At 53.1% G+C, this 20,320-nt stretch overlaps 1 protein-coding gene across 4 annotated transcripts in view; it reads left to right on the forward strand.

The window, feature by feature from the left end:
* The window catches only part of SPTBN4 (spectrin beta, non-erythrocytic 4), an 83,065-nt gene that overhangs the window by 23,978 nt on the left and 38,767 nt on the right, over positions 1–20,320 (forward strand). For all 4 annotated transcript variants that reach the window (XR_014806204.1, XM_021094394.2, XM_084960886.1 and 1 more), the window contains exons 7-17: positions 110–225; positions 2,956–3,068; positions 3,164–3,351; positions 3,425–3,542; positions 3,810–3,968; positions 4,850–5,152; positions 6,015–6,165; positions 9,513–10,458; positions 11,773–11,910; positions 14,564–15,314; positions 16,569–16,771. Coding sequence is in view for 3 of the 4 variants with exons in the window: in XM_021094394.2 (XP_020950053.2) it covers positions 110–225; positions 2,956–3,068; positions 3,164–3,351; positions 3,425–3,542; positions 3,810–3,968; positions 4,850–5,152; positions 6,015–6,165; positions 9,513–10,458; positions 11,773–11,910; positions 14,564–15,314; positions 16,569–16,771 (3,186 nt within the window). In the remaining variant the exon portion in view is untranslated. The remainder of the gene's footprint in view (positions 1–109; positions 226–2,955; positions 3,069–3,163; positions 3,352–3,424; positions 3,543–3,809; positions 3,969–4,849; positions 5,153–6,014; positions 6,166–9,512; positions 10,459–11,772; positions 11,911–14,563; positions 15,315–16,568; positions 16,772–20,320) is intronic.

The raw sequence follows: 20,320 nt of genomic DNA on the forward strand, positions 1-20,320 counted from the left end.
TCCTCTTGCCCTCGTCCTGGGTGGGACTCGGACAAGGACGTCATTTCACCCATTTGCCCACCGGCTTTGGAGCCTGCCTGCTGCCTGCCCATTCTGTGCCCCTGCTCAGGCCTGATCTCGTGGACTTCAGCAAACTCACCAAGTCCAATGCCAACTACAACCTGCAGAGAGCCTTCCGCACAGCTGAGCAGCACCTGGGGCTGGCACGCCTGCTGGATCCTGAGGGTAAGCCCGGCATGGCCCCAGCCCAGATTTCCTCTGGGGGGACTCCAGTGCCATCCCACACTCAACCCCATCCTCCTGCCACACTGGCATTTCCAGTTCCAGCTCCCTTCCAGCCCCTCCCCTTCCTCATCTCCAATCCCACCCCCTTCCCATCCCTACGTCCTTCTCTTTCTCCATCTCTGTCTCCAACCCAACTGCATCTCTAGTCCTGTGTTCAACTTGACCCCCTTCCCTAACCCATCCTTAGTCATCTCCCCCCAAAACCCAACTTCCCTCTCTCCCTAACCGCAGCCCCATCCCCAGCATTATCCCCATCCCACCCCAGCCCCATTCCCAGCCCATCCCTATGTGTGTCCCCATCCACAGTTCTGTCCTCATCCTCAACCTCTTTCCCATTTTCAACTGTCCCCAATCCCACCACTGACTTCAACCTCATTCCCAATCCATGACCACATTCAATACCAATCCCCTGTCTCTGGAATAGTTGCCACGATCGTACCCCACCCATCCCCCAAATCCAGCATGTTGTTCCCTTTTCCTGAGCATCTACTGTGTGCCAAGGACATGGCTGGGAATTGTATCAACACTATTCCCTTTCATCCTCACGCTGACCTGATTGGCTAGAAGTCCTGTTTAAAGTGATAGGAACGAAGACTCAGATGTGCAGTCACTTGCCCAGCATCACAGTGAAAGCCCAGTAAACAAGATTTTCAGAATTCATAGTCTTGTGTGTTTTTTTTTTTTTTTTTGGCCACACCCATGGCATATGGAAGTTCCTGGGCCGGAGAATCGAATCTGAGCTACAGCTGTGATCTATGCTACAGCTGCAGCAACACAGGGCCCTTAACCCACCCTGCCACCAGGGAACTCCCAGAATTCATGGTCTTAATCATTCGTCTATTCTGCTTCTTTTTTTTGTTTGTTTGTTTGTTTGTTTTTTTGCCATTTCTTGGGCCGCTCCTGCAGCATATGGAGGTTCCCGGGCTAGGGGTTGAATCGGAGCTGTAGCTGCCAGCCTACGCCAGAGCCACAGCAATGCAGGTTCCGAGCCGCGTCTGCGACCTACACCACAGCTCACGGCAACGCCGGAACCTTGACCCACTGAGCAAGGGCAGGGATCGAACCCACAACCTCATGGTTCCTAGTCGGATTCGTTAACCACTGCGCCACGACGGGAACTCCTATTCTGCTTCTTATAGTGTCTGGCATATAGTGGGTATTTATCAGATGTCAGTTCATGAGATGGGGAAGAATAAGGGCCAGGTATAATGTGGTGCATTCAATGAGGAAATTAAAATGATAATCAAGATTTATTGGACGATGAGATCCTGCTGTGTAGCATTGAGAACTATGTCTAGATACTTACATTGCAACACAACAATGGGAGGAAAAAGTATGTATACATATATGTGTAACTTGGTCCCTGTACTGTACAGCGGAAAAAAGAAAGAAAAAAAAAGATTTGTTGGAGTTCCCAGGTGGCCTAGCAGGTTAAGGATCTGGCCTTGTCACTGCTGTGGCTTGAGTTTGATCCCTGTCCTAGAAACCTCCACATGCCATGGGCACGGCCAAAAAAATAATAGTAATAAGATTTATTGAGTTTCTCCTCTGTGCCAGGCTATTCTTTCTGCGTTTTTTTCTTTTTTTTGTCTTTTTGCCATTTCTTGGGCTGCTCCTGCGGCATATGGAGGTTCCCAGGCTAGGGGTTGAATCGGAGCTGTAGCTGCCAGCCTACGCCAGAGCCACAGCAACTCGGGATCCAAGCCGCGTCTGCGACCTACACCACAGCTCATGGCAACGCCGGAACCTTGACCCACTGAGCAAGGTCAGGGATTGAACCCGCAACCTCATGGTTCCCAGTCGGATTCGTTAACCACTGTGCCATGACGGGAACTCCTCCTTTGCATTTTTTTCTTCTTCTTTTTATTTTATTTTATTTATTTATTTATTTATTTATTTATTTATTGTCTTTTTGCTATTTCTTTGGGCCGCTCCTGCGGCATATGGAGGTTCCCAGGCCAGGAGTCGAATCAGAGCTGCAGCCACTGGCCTACACCAGAGCCACAGCAAAGCGGGATCCGAGCCGCATCTGCAATCTACACCACAGCTCACGGCAACGCCGGATCGTTAACCCACTGAGCAAGGGCAGGGACCGAACCCGCAACCTCATGGTTCCTAGTCGGATTCGTCAACCACTGTGCCACTACAGGAACTCCTCTTCTTCTTTTTAGAGCTACACCCACGTCATATGGAGGTTCCCAGGCTAGGGGTCCACTGGGAGCTGTAGCTGCTGGCCTCCAGGTAGTTTACTTAATCCTGTGAGGAGGATTCCCATTGGGCAGATACAAAAACTGAGGAACAGAGAGGTTAGTTATCTTATCCAAGGTCACACAGCTAGTGAGTTCTCCCCCCCTCCACCTTCAGTCCCTCTGTCAGGGTGCTTGCTGTCCTGCTCCCTTACTCCCTCTCTCTTTTTTTTTTTTTTTTTTTGTCTTTTTGTCTTTTCTAGGGCCCCTCCCACCGCATATGGAGGTTCCCAGGCTAGGGGTCTAATCGGAGCTGTAGCTGCCCGTCTATGCCACAGACCCAGAAACACCGGATCCGAGCTGTGGATCCTTAACCCACTGAGCAAGGCCAGGGATCAAACCCTCAACCTCATGGTTCCTAGTCAGATTCGTTCACCACTGCACCATGACGGAAACTTCTCCCTTACTCTCGTTTCCCCGCCAGATGTAAACATGGAGGCTCCAGATGAGAAGTCCATCATCACCTATGTGGTCTCCTTCTACCACTATTTCTCCAAGATGAAGGCTCTGGCCGTGGAGGGGAAGCGGATTGGGAAGGTATGAGGAGCTGAGGAGCGGGGTGGGTGGGGCCTGGGAACGACACAGGGGCATGTCTGGGCTGAGGCCAAGCCCATCCTCCTTTGTCGGGTCAGGTGCTGGACCAGGTGCTGGAGGTGGGCAGGATCATGGAGCGCTATGAGGAGCTGGCGGCCGAGCTGCTGGCCTGGATCCATCGCACCGTGGGCCTCATCAGCAACCAGAAGTTTGCCAACTCCTTGAGTGGGGTGCAGCAGCAGCTTCAGGCTTTCACGGCCTATTGCACACTGGAGAAGCCTGTCAAGTGAGGCCCCGCTTGGGAAGGGAGGGGGGCAGGTTGGGGCGGGGAGCAAGGCTCCTGAGCTCAGGCTCCTCAGGTTCCAGGAGAAGGGGAACCTGGAGGTGCTGCTCTTCAGCATCCAGAGCAAATTGCGTGCCTGCAACCGTCGTCTCTTTGTGCCCCGGGAAGGCTGCGGCATCTGGGATATCGACAAGGTGAGGCCGAGGAGGTAGAGGAGATGAAGGGCTGCTCTGTGTAGTTGTGTAGGTTGTGCACTGCTCAAGGGAGCCATTCACACTGCAAGAACATGGATTGGAAATGCGTTCTGAGGGCTTTCCAGCAGTAAAGGCTCATGAGGAAGCAGCATTTCCTTCCAAGTTTGTTCGAAGGTGCCATAAGTGCTGGGACTGACCTCAGACAGAGACACAGGGCCATTAAACTGGGGCGAGTTGGAGTCTGACTGCCTCCTCCTGCCTCCCTAGGCATGGGGCCAGCTGGAGAAGGCAGAACATGAGCGGGAGGCTGCCCTACGGGCCGAGCTGATCCGGCAGGAGAAGCTGGAACTCCTGGCCCAGAGGTTTGACCACAAGGTGGCTATGCGGGAGAGCTGGCTGAATGAGAACCAGCGCCTGGTGTCCCAGGTACCAGGGCGTAGGGCTTGGCTCCGGGGGAAAGGGAGGAGGGTGGGGCTAGGCCCTGGGCCTGGGGAGGGAGACTTGATCTCCTGAGCAACAGAGAAGTGTTGGATTCGTCTCCTAGGTGACACATGAAGTGTGGGCTTGCTCTCCAGGGTAATAGGAGAGTGAGGCTGGTCTCCAGGGTAACTAGAGGAGCAGAATTAGTCTCTTCAGAAATAGGCAGAGGATTTAATTATCTCTTAGGTGACAAAGGATGTTGTTATCTGGTGTGTCCAGGGTAACTCAGGAGGACAGAATTGGCCTACAAAGTAACAGGATAGGGAATTCCCGTGGTGGTGCAGCGGAAATGAATCCAACTAGGACCCATGAGGTTGCGGGTTCGATCCCTGGCCTCTCTCAGCGGGTTAGGATCCAGCGTTACTGTGAGCTATGGTGTAGGTCGCAGACATGGCTCAGATCCTGCGTTACTGTGGTTGTGGGTGTCGGCTGGTAGCCGTAGCTCTGATTAGACCCCTAGCCTGGGGACCTCCGTATGTCAAGGATGTGGCCCTAAAAAACAACAACAACAACAAAAAAAAACCACACACAAAAACCCCCGAAGTAACAGGATAGGGTAAGCCTGGTCCCTAGTCTCTAGGGAATGGAATAGAATAATGGGGCCTGTTTCCTGGGTAACAATTTTAGGGTTAGAGATGTAACAAGGATGGATGGGGCTGGTCTCCAGGATAACTGGGCATGGTGAGCTTGGTCTCCAGGGTAACAAGGAAGGCCGGGACTGCTCTAACAGGAGCAGGTGGGGGAGTTTTGAGGGTCTCCCAGGGTCCAGGTAACAGGTTGACTGCTGAGGCGACATGGATGAGTGTCTGTGGCCTGCCCTGCCCCAGGACAACTTTGGGTATGAGCTGCCAGCAGTGGAGGCAGCCATGAAGAAGCATGAAGCGATTGAGGCAGACATTGCAGCCTATGAGGAGCGGGTGCAGGGCGTGGCGGAGCTGGCCCAGGCATTGGCGACTGAAGGCTACTATGATGCCCGCCGGGTGGCAGCCCAGCGTGACAGTGTCCTGCGCCAGTGGGCCCTGCTGACTGGGCTGGTAGGTGCCCGGCGGACACGACTCGAGCAGAACCTGGCCCTGCAGAAAGTCTTCCAGGAGATGGTGTACATGGTGGACTGGATGGAGGAGATGCAGGTGGGGACCGGACTGAGGGCCAGGGATGGGGATGGCGGGCCAGGCGGGGAGGGAGGGGTATATACTGAAAGAATCCAAGATAGAGAGGGAAGGGGAGGGAGACAGAAAGAGATATAGAGAAAGGGAAACAAAGGGGAAGATGGAAGATACAGAGAGAGACAGAGAAGCAGAAAAAGAGTGAGAGACAGAGAAATATCTGGAGAAACAGATAAAGAGACATCATGGGGAGTTCCCTGGTGGTCTAGTGGTTAGGATTTAGTGCTTTCACCACTACAACCAGGGTTCAATCCCTGGCCTCGGAACTGAGATCTCACATCAAGCCGCCAAAAAAAGCAGAAATAGGAAGACAGATAGATTAAATCAGAGGAAAATTAGGACCCTTTGAGAAAAAGAGAAATCGGAGAGAGAGAGCTGGAGAAGCAGAAACAAAGGTAGCAACAGAAATCTAAATGGCTACAGAGAAAGATTCAAGGAGATGGAATTCATTTGAGAAAGAGAGAGACCTACGGGAGATAGAGGGATACAGAACAAGTTGGAAATAAGAAGGATGGAAGCAGAAAGAGGGATACAGACACAAAGAGAGACCTAGAGAGAAAGAGGGGTAGAGATGGAGAAGAGAAAGGGGTGAAGGCAGAGGGAGACAGAAGAAAGAAGTGGAGGCGTAGAGAGGGAGATGCCATGGCGGAGACCGAGCTCAGCATTGTGGCGACGATAAGAGATGGAACATTCAGAGATAGAAACACAGAGATAGAGACACAGAGACAGAGATCAGGGTCCAAGCGGCGGAGCAGAGGGCTGGCATGGGCAATGGGGGGCTGAGAGCTGATGCCGAAAATCTGCTCAGGGCTGCCCCTTCTTGTAGGCTCAGCTGCTGTCCCGGGAGTGTGGGCAGCACCTGGTGGAGGCTGAGGACCTGTTGCAGAAGCATGGACTGCTGGAGGGGGACATCGCGGCCCAGAGTGAGCGGGTGGAGGCTCTCAACGCTGCTGCCCTGCGTTTCTCCCAGCTGCAGGGTGAGTCTGGGTTTGGAGATCGGGGTGGAGACTTTCAGGGCTGGTGCTAATAGAAGTAGAATGTCTCCTGAGAGACAGAATGAAGGAGTGAGCTCCCTGTCTTGGGAGGCATCCAAGCACAAACTAGGATCACACTCCATCAGGGATATTATGGGAAGGGAATCAGTGTCTTGGGTGGGAGGGTGGACCATGTGACTTCTTCCTGCTTTGAGATGCTGCAGTAATAGTTGGTGTTTATTGAGCACTTGTTATGTGCTAAGGCTTTCACAAGTGGTTCTCGGTGAATACCATAAAAAGGCTGGATAAGGTAATTGTTGTCAAGGCCTGTTCAGTGTCAACCAATAGAAACCCAATTCAATTAACTTAAGGAGGAAAGGTGAATGTATCGGCTGATGTACCTTAATGTGCAGGAAGGGATGAGTTTTGCTTCAGGTATGGCTGGATCCAGGGATAGTTCAGTGATACTTTTCAGACTCCATCTCTCTCTGACTCTAGTCTTTATGTTTATGTTGGGCAGTCTGTCCCCTTGTGGGGTAAATCTGGGCTCATCCATCCCCATGTTTACATCCCAGCAGCTTCACAGACCCAGCAAGGGACAGGTCCCTTTCTCCCAATATTCTGGCAAAAGGGCCGAGGAAAGCTTTCATGAGTCCACTGTGGGTTCCATTCCCATCCCACAGCCAAGCATTATAAGATCACCCCAGGCTATACGGTGATCTAATCGGCCACATCTATGTGACATGCCCACTGAGGGCCAAGAATGGGGTAAGCTCCCTCCGAAGACATGACCTGAGGAGGGAGGTGGGGCGCCATGAGCAGAAGCAGGGGCATGGATGCCGATAAGCAAAACCCAGACCAAAACCCAAACATGAGGCTCTCATGTTGCTGATGTCACTGCCCTCCAGCCAAATACCACAAGCTGAGTTTGTTGCCTCTTTGCAGACACCAGGGGGAACCATGAAGCATCCCAGTAAGAAGATGTTAAGAAGGGCTCGTTATAGGATGTGGGCTTGTGTTAGGTGATGTGGGATGATTTATTGTTCTGTATTTTGCTGAAGATTGGATGCTGTCAGGAAGTGGAGGTAATTAGATGATTGCTCATCTTAATCATTTTTAATCATGCAGAGTTCCCGAGGAGGCACAGTGGGTTAAGGATCTGGCATTGACGCAGCTGTGGCGTAGGTCACAGCTGTGGCTTAGATTCGATCCCTGGCCAGGGAACTTCCATATGCCGTGGATGTGGCCAAAAATTAAAGAGAAAAATCCAGGTAGTGGAAGGAACGGGGTTGGCAGGAGTGGTTTACCTTGGGTGTGTGGGGGGAGGTGGGTGGCTGTTTTGTGGTTTGCGCAGTGATCTTGTTTTGTGTGCACTCAGACGTGATGGGGGAACAATCCTGTCTTCACGGATGGCCGTCTCGATCGCAGGTGGCCCTGTCTGATGCTGTGTCCTAAGCAACTGTGACTGAGCGCTGGCAGCATCAGGGCTGCTCTTTTTCTCAGTGATGAGGAAACCGGGGCCTAGAGCCGTAGAGCTGATACACGGGTTTTGAGACTGGTCTGTCTCACTCCTTTCTCTGGAGCCACAACCCTGGGGAATCCTGAGGCACTGTTGGAAAAGGCAGAGGCTGTCGGGCTTGCAGGATGGTTGGCGAGGTTCTCACCCTCATGGGCTGGGTCGTAGCTTAAGAGCAAATGTTGAGGTCTGCTTCCAAGCCCCAGTGCAGACATCCCCATCCTAGCTCAGCCTGTCACCAACCTCACGACATTAGTGGTGACCCTCTCCATCGTCCTTCCTTTGCTCTTACAGGTCTTTGTCCAGGAGGCTCCCCTCTGTCTTTTCCTTGTGAGGTCTTGGCTCCTGGTGACAGGGCATCAGCAGCACCATGGAAACAGCAAAGAAGCAAGTGTAGGGTGTGTGTTGTCATGGTGACAGGAGGCAGCGCTGCCTGATAAGTGGTCCAGAGTGTAGCCTCCTGAGCCACCACTTCTTAGCTGATCCAGGACAAGCAGCTTCCCTCCCTGAGCATGAGTTTCTTCATCTGCAAGAGGGGGTCAAGAGGGTACTAGCCTCATAGGATGGTTATCAGCATTAAACGACATTGTGTCCGAGTAAAGCCTGGATACATAGTCACCGTTGATGGTTGATGTTTATGATTCAGTTGGATGCCTTGGTATTTGGGTCGATTTTAGTGAATGTCCAGAAATGCAGAAATCCTGCCCGCCATCTAGGACAGTGTCTCTCACACTGTTTTGACCCAGTAAGAAATATACATTTACCTCATGACCCAGAGTTCACAGGCACATGGGCAGACACACACACACATACAGACACAAAGCCTTTATAAAACAAGGCTTCCGGAGTTCCTGCTGTGGCCCAGTGGAAATGAATCCAACTAGTAACCATGAGGTTGTAGGTTTGACCCCTGGCCTCCCTCAGTGGGTTAAGGATCTGACATTGCGTGAGCTGCGGCGTAGGTTGCAGACCCGGCTTGGATCTGGTGTTGCTGTGGCTGTGGTGCAGGCAGGCAGCTCTAGCTCAGATTTGATCCCTAGCCTGGGAACCTCCATATACAGCAGGTGCAGCCCTAAAAAACAAACAAACAAACAAAAAACAATGCTTTCCCATGCCTTTGATATTTTCTATTCATTTTATTCTGTTTCATTAAGGAAATGGGGGCTGCGACTCCTTAAGTTAATCTCACAGCTCTCAGTCTCAAACTAGAGGTCCAGGAGGAAGCTGAAATATTTGAAGACAAAAAAGAGTTTAGGTCATCACTAGGTTAATAGATTAGGCAACAGAGGATGAAAGAAGGAACCCAGCATAGCCTAAGGGTAGAGACGTTTCATTTGATCCATTTCTGAAGGAAACACACAATATATATTTCCACCAAAACATGCAGATTCTAGGATTCTCTAAATTTCAGTTTCTACCCATCTTTCAATCGATAAGTCAATGTTTTCATTTAGCCACTGCTGTGGGCTCCACCCTGTGCTGGGCAGTGGTGGGGACACTGTGTGATGGAGACAGCTCCAGGCCCTGCCCTTATGGGGCTTCCAGTCCAGTGGGGGAGACAGACTGGCAGTGAGAGCCGGGAGGGGTCAGAGCTGGGATGAGGAAGAAACAGGCATAGTGGTCTAGGCTGGGATGTGGGAAGCGAAGTCTGGGAGAGCCAGAGAAGGCGTCTACTCTAGATTTGGGGTGTCAGGAAAGGCTGCCCGGAGGAAGGCACGTGTAACCTGGCATTTGGTGAAATCGGGCCAACGTCTAGGCAGGTGGTCCGCACCACCCTCTCCCGGGCGCCTCCTGGCCCGTGCCCAACCCGGATTTCCCCCTTTTCCTGGCCCAGGTTACCAGCCCTGCGATCCGCAGGTCATCTGCAACCGTGTGAACCACGTGCACGGCTGTCTGGCGGAGCTGCAGGAGCAGGCGGCGAGGCGGCGCGCGGAGCTGGAGGCCTCGCGCAGCCTGTGGGCTCTGCTGCAGGAGCTGGAGGAGGCCGAGAGCTGGGCCCGTGACAAGGAGCGCCTCCTAGAGGCGGCGGGCGGCGGCGGTGCGGGAGCGGCGGGCGCGGCGGGAGCGGCGGGCGGTGCACACGACCTGTCCAGCACCGCGCGCCTCCTGGCACAGCACAAGATCCTTCAGGGCGAGCTGGGAGGGCGGCGGGCGCTGCTGCAGCAGGCCCTGCGGCGTGGCGAGGAGCTGGCCGCGGCTGGTGGCGCCGTGGGCCCGGGCGCCGAGACGGTGCGGCTAGCCGGCCTGGCGGAGCGCGCGGCGAGCGCGCGGCGGCGCTGGCAGCGGCTGGAAGAGGCGGCGGCGCGGCGCGAACGGCGGCTGCAGGAAGCACGGGCGCTGCACCAGTTTGGCGCTGATCTCGACGGCCTCCTGGACTGGCTTCGCGACGCCTATCGCCTAGCAGCCGCGGGCGATTTCGGCCACGACGAGGCATCCAGCCGCCGCCTGGCCCGCCAACACCGCGCGCTCACCGGGGAGGTGGAGGCGCATCGGGGGCCGGTGGGCGGCCTGCGGCGTCAGCTGGCGTCCCTGGGGGGCGCCAGTGGCGCCGGGCCACTGGTGGTGGCCCTGCAGGTTCGCGTGGTAGAGGCCGAGCAGCTCTTCGCCGAGGTGACTGAGGTGGCTGCCCTGCGGCGCCAGTGGCTTCGGGATGCCCTCGCTGTCTACCGCATGTTCGGGGAGGTGCACGCGTGTGAGCTGTGGATCGGTGAGAAGGAGCAGTGGCTGCTCGCCATGCGTGTGCCCGATTCACTCGACGACGTCGAGGTGGTGCAGCACCGGTGAGTGTGCAGTGGTCCCCTTCCTCACGCACAGCCTCGCCTTCCTGGTTCAACAGTTTCCACGTTCACGCACCCGGAATCAGGGATTCCAGTAAAATGGGAATGATATTAATCCCAATGGCGATCTCACAGGCTTCTGGAGAGCAGTAAATGACTTCATTCCAGGAAAATAGTTAGCAAATGCCTGGGTCCAGGGAGCCTTCCAGAAGCTTTGCTGTTATTACTGTGAGGCTCAGAGTCACCTGGCAAGAAATTCACTGAAGCTCCTCCAAGGATGCCCCAGCCTGAACCCTCCCCTGGGACTCCCACTGCCCTTGCATAGATGTGGCCTCCCTAGCTCATAAAATTGCTTTGGCCCTTGTCCCTTTCTCTTCCCTCACCTCACTTCACATTTCCTCACGTTACCATCCAGATTTGTCTGTTGGCAGGTTTAGTAACGGATTGTTAAATTAGTGGATGAACCTCTGCCTTTCTCTCTCTGAGCGTGTTCACCCATCCACTCATTCAGTGGGTACTTATTGAGCTTTTGCTCTGTTCCAAGTCTTGGGCTGGGCATTGCTGGAGACACAGGCTTGGTTGCTGCCATGGCTGTGCCCACAGTTACCCAAGCCACAGCACTGGCATTGTTTTAAACAAGGGAGGACCACAGCGAGCTTAACACAGATCTCCCTGGCTGCTGTGTGGAGGGTGGGTTGGAGGGGGTGAGAATGGTGGCTGGGAGCCCGGAGAGGCAGCTGGGGTGTGGACCCAGGTAGGAGGCGACAGGATTGGACCAGGGCAGAAGCCCGAGTGGATAGGCCATGGGGGCAGACGGGCTTGGTGGAGATGGACAGGAGTTGTCCAAAACAGAGCCCAGGGCACTGGCCTCCCTAGATGGGGCTGTCCCTGAGACGGGTCCCTAGGTGGGGGGGACTGAGAGGAAGAACAAACTGGGAGAGATGCTGAAGCCAGTTTGAGTCACAGCAGGAAGCCCCAAGGAGGTACACAGCAGGCTTCAAGGTTGGAGACAGGTTCAAAAGGAACAAGGTTGAGGCTGGAGTCAGGTATCGAGTGATGAGCCAGGGTTAAGGACTGAAGCTGTGGGGATGGTAAGGTGGCCCAGGCAGGGTTGAGGGAAACTCAGAGGGCCCAGAACAAAGCCCTGAGGAATCTAACATTTAAGTGGCAGGTAGAAGAAGAGGAGCCACCAAAGGAGCCTGAGGAGGTGAGGTTGAAGAATTAGGAGGATAAACAGGAGAAGGCAGCGTCACAAAAACCCATGAACAGGACCCAAGGGTCCAGGATTCTCTGAGTGTGTCCATCCTTCTTCTGCAGATTTGAGAGTCTGGACCAGGAGATGAATAGTCTGATGGGCCGTGTCCTGGACGTGAACCATACGGTCCAAGAGCTGGTGGAAGGAGGTCATCCCAGCTCAGATGAGGTGCGCTCCTGTCAGGACCATCTCAACAGCAGGTAGGTGGGGTGGGGCCTGGGGCTGGAAGTCCTTGTGGGTATCCCATACCAGGTCTTCCCATCATTCCTCATTCACTCAACTGTGAAATCAAGAGTGGGCAATTTCAGAGTTCCCGTTGTGGCTCATGGGAACCAGCCCGCCTAGTATCCATGAGGATGAGGGTTCAATCCCTGGCCTCTATCAGTGGGTTAAGGATCTGGCATTGCTGTGAGCTGCGGCTCCAATTAGACTCCTAGCTTGAGAATTTTTATATACCGCAGGTGTGGCCCTAAAAAGCAATAAAGAAAAAGAAAAAAAAAGTGTAGTTTCAGTATATTAGACTCTTCAAAAGAAATTTATAAAAAATAAAAGAATGTGTAATTTCCTTTTCTTTTTCTTTTTTTTTCTTTTTTTTGGGGTGGTCTTTTTTAGGGTTGCACCCATGGCATATGAAGGTTCCCAGGCTAGGGGTCAAATCAGAGCTGCAGCCACTGGCCTACGCCACAGCTATAGCAATGCCAGATCTGAGCCTCGTCTTCAACCTACGCAACAGCTCATGGCAACGCTAGATCCTTAACCCACTGAGTGAGGCCAGGGATTGCACCTATGTCCTCGTGGCTGCTAGTCAGATTTATTCTGCTGAGCCATGACGGGAACTCCAAAAAAAATGTGCAATTTCAAATCCCTGAGATGGCAAGGGCACTTAGTAAATTAGCAAAATCTTGGAAAAAAATGTTAATACCCAGTGCTAGTGATGATGTGGTAAAATGAGGATACAGTAGATTTCAATGAGCTATGAACTTATTTGTTCAGAAATGATTTATTGAGCATCTACTATCTGCCAGAAATTTTTCCAAGCACTTGTTTTATCTCCCAAATAACCCCAATTTCCATGACAAAGTTTCCAGAATTCAGAACTCTTTAACAATAGTAACAAATTAAATTTTCCCCCTAGAACACCACCCGCCGTTCTTACGGTGTGGGGAGGGTTCATAGAGAACAACACAGATCCAGAGGGGTGAAATCTTTATCCAAGTTTACTCAGTCTAGTAAGTAGGAGTCAAACCCAGCTATACCTGAATCCAGAGTGGGGCCTCTCTCTCTCTCTCTCTTTTTTTTTTAAATGGCTACACCCATGACATATGGAAGCTCCCAGGCCAGGGATCATATCTGCGCCACAGCTGACACCAGTGCCACAGCTGTGGCAATACCAGATCCTTAACCTGCTGCACCACAGTGGGAGCTCCAGAGCTGGGGCTCTTGAGCACATATATTCAGTCTGCAGGGGTATAAATTATGTTCTATGTTCGGGAGGAGGAAACCGGGGCTCAGAGAAGCGAGGGTGGCCCAAGGTCACCCTGCAAATTAGAGAAGATCAAGCCTGGTTCTGAAGTGGGATTTGTTTGACTCCAAAGACTGCCTTTAACTGCAGTGCTCTAAGATCCCAATACCCAGTGATTTCCAAGCCTCTGCAGCCTCAACAATCCCAGGGTGCCAGGGCCTTAAGAGATAATGACAGCCAGAATGATTTACAGCATTTAGTGAGATTATGTTCCAAGTGCTTTAGACTCATGATCCCATTAAATATGCATCGAAGTGGACTTAGGAATTCCTGTCGTGGCACAGTGGAAACGAATCCGACTAGTATCCATGAGGATGCGGGTTCAATCCCTGACCTCGATCAGTGGGTTAAGGATCTGGCATTGCCAGGAGCTGTGGTGTAGGTCGAAGACACAGCTTGGATCCTGAGCTGTTGTGACCATGGTATAGGCTGGCAGCTGTAGTTCTGATTTGACCCCTAGCCTGGGGACTTCCATATGCCGCAAGTGCGGTCCTAAAAAGCAAAAAAAAAAAAAAAAGAAAGAAAGAAACTGGACATAATTATCCCCATCTTCCAAATGAGGAGACAGGATGAGAGAGGGGAAATAAATCATTTGCCCAAGTTCACGTGGCATTATCCAGGCAGAGCAGAACTTGAGCTTGGGTCCTTCTGATTCCAGAGTCCTAATCTCTGTCCTTGTGGTACGTCCATTCTAGAGGGGACAGATGTCACAAGCTGGCAGTTCTCACACTCTGGTTTCACAATGCTTTGCACTCTTAAAAACTATTAAGGACTCCGAAGAGTTTGTTTTAGTGGGTTCTATCCATCACTATTTACTATATTAAAAATTAATACTGAGTAATTTTAAAATATGAAGCTGTTAAAAATAACAACAGTAAACTTATTATGTTAACGTAACTAACATTTTAAAATTAAAAAAATAACAATCTTTCAAAACAAAAAAGTAGTGAGAAGAGTAGGGTTGCTGGGCGTTTTTGCAAACCTTTTAAATGTCTGGCTTCAGGTAGCTGAGGTCTCAGGTCTGCTTCTGCCATGTCTTTGTACGGCAGCCTCTGGAAAACTCCACAGTACACTGGGGAGGAAATGAGAGTGAAAAGGCAAATAGCATCTTAGCATTTTGATGAAGATAGTTTTGTCCTTGCTCAGATTACATTTTGAGAACAGCTGCTCTAAGCAAATGTGCTGGGTCGAGTCCATTTTACACAGGCAGAAACTGGGGCTCGGTGAGATAAGGTGACATTCCAAGGTCACACAAGGGCGGAGTTCTGTGGGCCCTCCACACCCAAGAAGGGTCCCTGTCCTCCTTAAGCCGCCCTGCTTCCCCTGGGCAGGTGGAACCGCATCGTGGAGCTGGTGGAACAGCGCAAAGAGGAGGTGAGCGCAGTGCTGCTGGTGGAGAACCACGTGCTGGAGGTGGCGGAGGTGCGCGCCCAGGTGCGGGAGAAGCGGAGGGCGGTGGAGAGCGCGCCCCGCGCCGGCGGCGCCCTGCAGTGGCGCCTTAGCGGCCTGGAGGCCGCTCTGCAAGCGCTAGAGCCGCGCCAGGCGGCCCTCCTGGAGGAGGCGGCCCTGCTGGCTGTGCGCTTCCCGGCTCAGGCTGCGAGGCTGCAGCAGGGTGCGGAGGAACTGGGCGCTGAGTGGGGCGCTCTGGCCAGCGCGGCTCAGGCCTGTGGCGAGGCGGTGGCAGCGGCTGGGCGCCTGCAGCGCTTCCTGCACGACCTGGACGCTTTCCTGGACTGGCTGGTGCGGGCCCAGGAGACGGCGGGCGGCGGCGAGGGGCCCCTGCCCGGCAGCCTGGAAGAGGCGGACGCGCTGCTGGCGCGCCACGCCGCGCTCAAGGAGGAAGTGGACCGGCGCGAAGAGGACTATGCGCGCATCGTGGCGGCCAGCGAAGCGCTGCTGGCGGGCGACGGCGGCGAGCTGGGCCCAGGCCTGGCGCTCGACGAGTGGCTGCCGCACCTCGAACTTGGTTGGCACAAGCTGCTCGGCTTGTGGGACGTGCGCAGGGAGGCGTTGGTCCAGGCGCACGTCTACCAGCTCTTTCTGCGAGACCTACGCCAGGCGCGCGCCGTGCTGCGCAACCAGGTGCCCGCTTCTGGGCTCACGCGGGTGGGGTCTGAGGCCTCGGGGGATTTGGGGGACAGGGAAATGTATGGAGGAGTGTGTTTGCGGGGACCCCTGGGTTCGCGGCTTCTGATGTCGGGGTATCTGCGGGTAGCTGGGTTTGTGGGGGTGCGTGTAACAATTTGAGGATCATGATGGGTGGGCTGGTATCTTATCTGACGGGACAGTTTGTGGATTATTCCGAGTGAGGATGAACGGTTGGATGTTCATTGGAGCAGCTTCCTGGGTTTGTGGATTGTCTGGAAGGAAAGAAAAGAATGCGATTGGTGACGGGTTAATGGGGTTCAGAGAAGATCTTGGGGTGGATAACAGGATAAAGGTTGCAGTAGTAGGTAATTCAGCTTGAGAGATTCTGAGAGTCTGTGAGTGACTGTGGATTATGTGGTTGTGGGGGCCCAATAGATTAGCTTCTTATTAGGGAGGGCGATTTGCAGATTTTCTGGAAAGGTTGATGGCTTGAGGAATGAAGTGCAGAGGCAATCTGGGCCAGCTGATCCGGTTTGGAGATCTTTCTGGGATGGGAACGGAATATGAGCATTTGGACAAGATAGAACACGCAGTTTTCAGATTTTCCAAGAGTAGGTACCAACTCTTGGGGATCATTTCTGAAAGGGCGGCTCCCTGTACTGGTGATCAAGAGAAAGCTGACCCGCCCATTTTACGACTCAGAAAATGAACCCCAGAGAGGGAGAGGACACCCTTGTAGTCATCCAGCACCCAGGTCAGCCTTCATCAATTAACCAAATAGTGACTGCCCCCTCTGTACCAGGTCCTATTCTGGGGCTGAGCACACAGGAAACAAACACAAAATCCCACCCTCATGAGCTGATATTTGTGTGTGTGTGTGTGTGTGTGTGTGTGTAGATGATAAACAAGTAAATGCATGTATAAAGTCATGTCGGGAATATGCTACAAGAAATAACAAAGGCGTGTAAAGGGATGTGGCCGAGGGAGGAAGAGGATATTTTTGGCTGATGGTCAGAGGCCTGAAGAAGGCGAAAGAGCCAAGAATGGGGCTATCTGCAGGAAGAGAGACTACTGGGCAGAGGGACCGGCATGGGCAAAGGCCTCAATTTGGGACCATGCCTGGCATGTTCGATGCTAGAACACAATGAGCAAGGGAGAGGAGAGTGACGGCAAGGCAGGCTGGTGGCGTCTCCCGGGCCCTGGGTTGGCACAGGGCTGACCTGAAAATCACCCCTCCCCCATTCCCAGGAGGTGGCACTGTCAGGGCTGGATCTGCCCGGCACCGTGGAGTCGGTGGAGGAGGCATTGAAACGGCACCGGAATTTTCTGACCACGATGGAGCTGAACCAGCAGAAGATGCAGGTGGCCGTACAGGCTGCCGAGAGCCTGCTGAGGCAGGGCAATGCCTACGGGGAGCAGGCCCAGGAGGCCGTGGCTCTGCTGCTGGAGAAGTAGGTCCCTCAGAGCCCAGGGGCATAGGGGGTGGAATCTCGGCACAGGGGAGGGTGAGGGGGCTAGAATTCCCTTCCTTTCCATCACTTTTCTGCTTCTCTGCCCCTCTCTGATTTCTGTTCAATTCCCTGTTGTTTTAGATTTGATTTAAACTGATGTTCTGGGGACAGGTAACTTGGGTTTGGTAACCCGAAAGCTGCAGAAGGATATACAGTGAAGTTTGTTGGAGTTCCTGTCATGGCTCAGTGGTTACGAAACTGACTAGGATCCATGAGGATGTGGGTTTGATCCCTGGCCTCACTCAGTGGGTGGGGATCTGGCGTTGCCGAGCTGTGGTGTAGTTCCCAGATGTGGCTTGGATCTGGTGCTGCTGTGTCTGTGGTGTAGGCTGGCAGCTGCAGCTCCGATTGAAGCCCTAGCCTGGGAACTTTCGCATGCCGTGGGTGCAGCCCTAAAAAAAAAGAGTTTCTCTCCAGGCCTGCCCTCAGCCTGGGATGGCCTGATTAGTTGTTAAAATGTTAACATCCACTGTGTGCCAGGCACTATTCTAGGCCATGAGCAAAACAGCAACACCCACCACACCCCCACCTCAAAAAAAAAAAAATCCCAGCCCTCAAGCAGAGTCCTTTATAGGGTTTTATTCACTTCTTTCTCTGTCATTGTCACTGTTTCTGCCCTTCCTGATGACCTCAGCTTTCTCCTCTCTGGCATGAGTGAGGCAGGAAGAGAGCCCAGGACCCCTCCTTCTGCCTTCTGTCTCCTGATGGAAATCACATCCGGCCCTGCCACCACCAGCCGCAGCCCTGAGACCCCAGCCCCTCTTCAATCTGGGGATCAGGTGTCCTTTTCCCCTAAATTCACGTAGGACAAGGCTGGAGTTTTCTAGAGGAAACTTTTACGGGGATTCTCATTCTGAAGATGCAAATTCATGATCTAGTGCCCCCAGCTCCAGGCCTGACTCCTTCCTTCCTACACTCCACATTTCTTTTCTTTTCTTTTTTTCTTTTTGGTCTTTTTAGGGCCGCACCTGCGGCATATGGAGGTCCCTAGGCTAGGGGTCGAATCGGAGCTCCAGCTGCCGGCCCACACCACAGCCCAGCAGCGCAGAATCTGAGCCACGTCTGTGACCTACACCATAGCTCACAGCAATGCCGGATCCTTGACCCACTGAGTGAGGCCAGGGATCGAACCCGCCACCTCATGGTTCCTAGTTGGATTCGTTTCCACTGTACCATGACGAGAACTCCCCACATTTCTTAAGTATCTGCTCGACATCAGGCTCTGCAGAATAAGGAGGAGGAGGATGGAGGGCTATTCCTTCTGAGTCACCCCTCCATTCCTTTTTGGTCAGTAATTGCTCCTTTCATTCTATTGTTTATTCATTTATTCTTCAGCCAGTTAAACAGGTACTGAGTCCATGTAGTGTTTCAGGCCCTCGTGTGGGGTGATGCAGCACTGACCAGGGCAGATTCCTGCCATCAGGGAGCTTGCACACTGTCTGACAAGGATGGGCCAGAAATGGTCAGGGCTGGGATGTGGGAAGCACAGGCAGAGCGGGCAGTGGGATGGAAGAGACGCAGGGGGCTGTGGGAGCCCTGCGGTCAGACAGGGCCAAGTCTTAGTCCCAGCTGGTCCTTTCAACCTGTGAGATTCAGGGCACATCCTTTCTCTCTCCATGTGCCTCAGCTCTCCTGGAACCTGGCCCAGCCCAGCATGCAGGGTGCTCTTGTGTGCATTTGGCACATGAGGCTCAGAGAGGGAAACAGACTTGCCAGAGGTCAGCTCCCGGAGACAAGGGATTTTCCTCATCCCTGGGACGGATGCTTGACAAACTGGCCAGTGGAGGCCTGGAGGGACTGAGTTCAGTTCAATTTCAGAGGCCTTTCCCATTCCTGGTTCCCGGGCTGAGTCTGGGCAGGGAGTTGGTACTTTGCTTGTCTCGACCCCTTCCCGCCTCTGCATTCAGCTCCGCCCCTAGTGCTCTTGGTACTTTTCTCTCACAGGCTCCGCCTCTTCGCCTCCATCTTTCTGTACATCTACGCATGTCTGTTTCTTTCCCTCTCTCTCTGTTTTTCCTGCTTCCACCTGCATCTCTCTCTTCTGCCTCTCTCCCTCTCAGACATTTTACAGCTGTTTCTGCCCTCTCCCTTTCTCTCTGCCTCTACGTCTCTCTTGCTTCCTTTCTTTTTCTTTTTTCCTTTTTTGGCTGCCCCATGGCATATGGAGTTCCCAGGCCAGGGATCTGATCTGAGCCGCAGCTGTGACCTAAGCCGCAGCTGTGGCAGTGCCAGGGACTGAACCTGCATCCCAGCGCTCCCAAGGTGCTGCTGATCCTGTTGCGCCACAACGGGAACTCCTCTCTTGCTTTCTGTCATTCATCAAATGTGTATTGAGCACCTACTGTGTGCCAGCCCTTTATTCTACGCATTGGTGATACAGATGTGAAGAAACTAGACAAGAGTCCCTGCCCTCATGGAATGACATCCAAATGGGGGAGACAGATGAGATAAGTACCTGACACACACAGTGTGTTAGACAGTGTCAAGTGTGAAGGGGAACCTTAAAGGAGAGAGAGCCAGAAAGTGTGGGGGAGTGGTCAGGAGGGGTCTCCATAAGAGGGTGACATTTGAGTACTCTTTGGGGGGAAGAGCATTCCAGGCAGAGGAAATAGCCAGTGCCAAGGCCCTGAGCTGGGAGTCACTAGTTCAAGGCACAGCAAAGTGGGACCCCCCCCCCCGACCCCAGCCCTCCCCACCAGGCCTCTTGGGCACTTTGCCCTGTACTGTGGGCAGGAAGCCAGGGTGCCTGGGGCTGCAGTACCTGCCAGCTCTGGCACGGTGTGGCCTGGGTCCAGCCTGACCCCTGACCAGTTCACTTAGGTCAAGGGCCTGCGCCTTGCTTCCTCCCTGTGACTCCAGCCCCATGTCCCCACACCTTGCTGATACCCTCTCTCCAGATCGGTTGCAGCCATCTCTGTCTGGTGGTGTCTTTTACTGGTGGCATCTTACTACATCTGTACCTGTCCCTTTCTGGGCTGTCCCTCCCTCCCTCCCTGGACTTTCTCTGTCACTTTCCCTCCCTCTGCTTCCTTCTCTACTGAGCGCTCTCTCTCTCTCTTTCGCACTACCCTCACTTTATTTTTTTCCTTGTCTTTTCCTATTTTCTGTATCCCTGGGTCTCTTTCTTTTTCTCTGTCTCTGTCAATCACTCCCTCTTGAGGTCTCTGCTTCTCTTTGTCTCTGGTCTTGTGTCTGTGTGTGTTTTTGTTCATCTCTCTAAGCTTTTTTTTTTTTTTAATTTTTTTATCTTTGGAATTTTTTTTTTCTTTTCTTTCTTTTTTTTTTTTTTTTTGTCTTTTCGATATTTCTTTGGGCCGCTCCTGCGGCATATGGAGGTTTCCAGGCTAGGGGTCAAATTGGAGCTGTAGCCGCCAGCCTACGCCAGAGCCACAGCAACGCGGGATCTGAGCCGCGTCTTCGACCTACACCACAGCTCACGGCAACGCCGGATCGTTAACCCACTGAGCAAGGGCAGGGACTGAACCCGCA

This window comes from Sus scrofa, chromosome 6 (genome assembly GCF_054392235.1).
Source record: "Sus scrofa isolate SSC_HxYL_T2T_F1_AM1 chromosome 6, Sscrofa_HxYL_maternal_Yorkshire_Landrace_v2.0, whole genome shotgun sequence".
NCBI classification, from domain to species: domain Eukaryota; kingdom Metazoa; phylum Chordata; class Mammalia; order Artiodactyla; family Suidae; genus Sus; species Sus scrofa.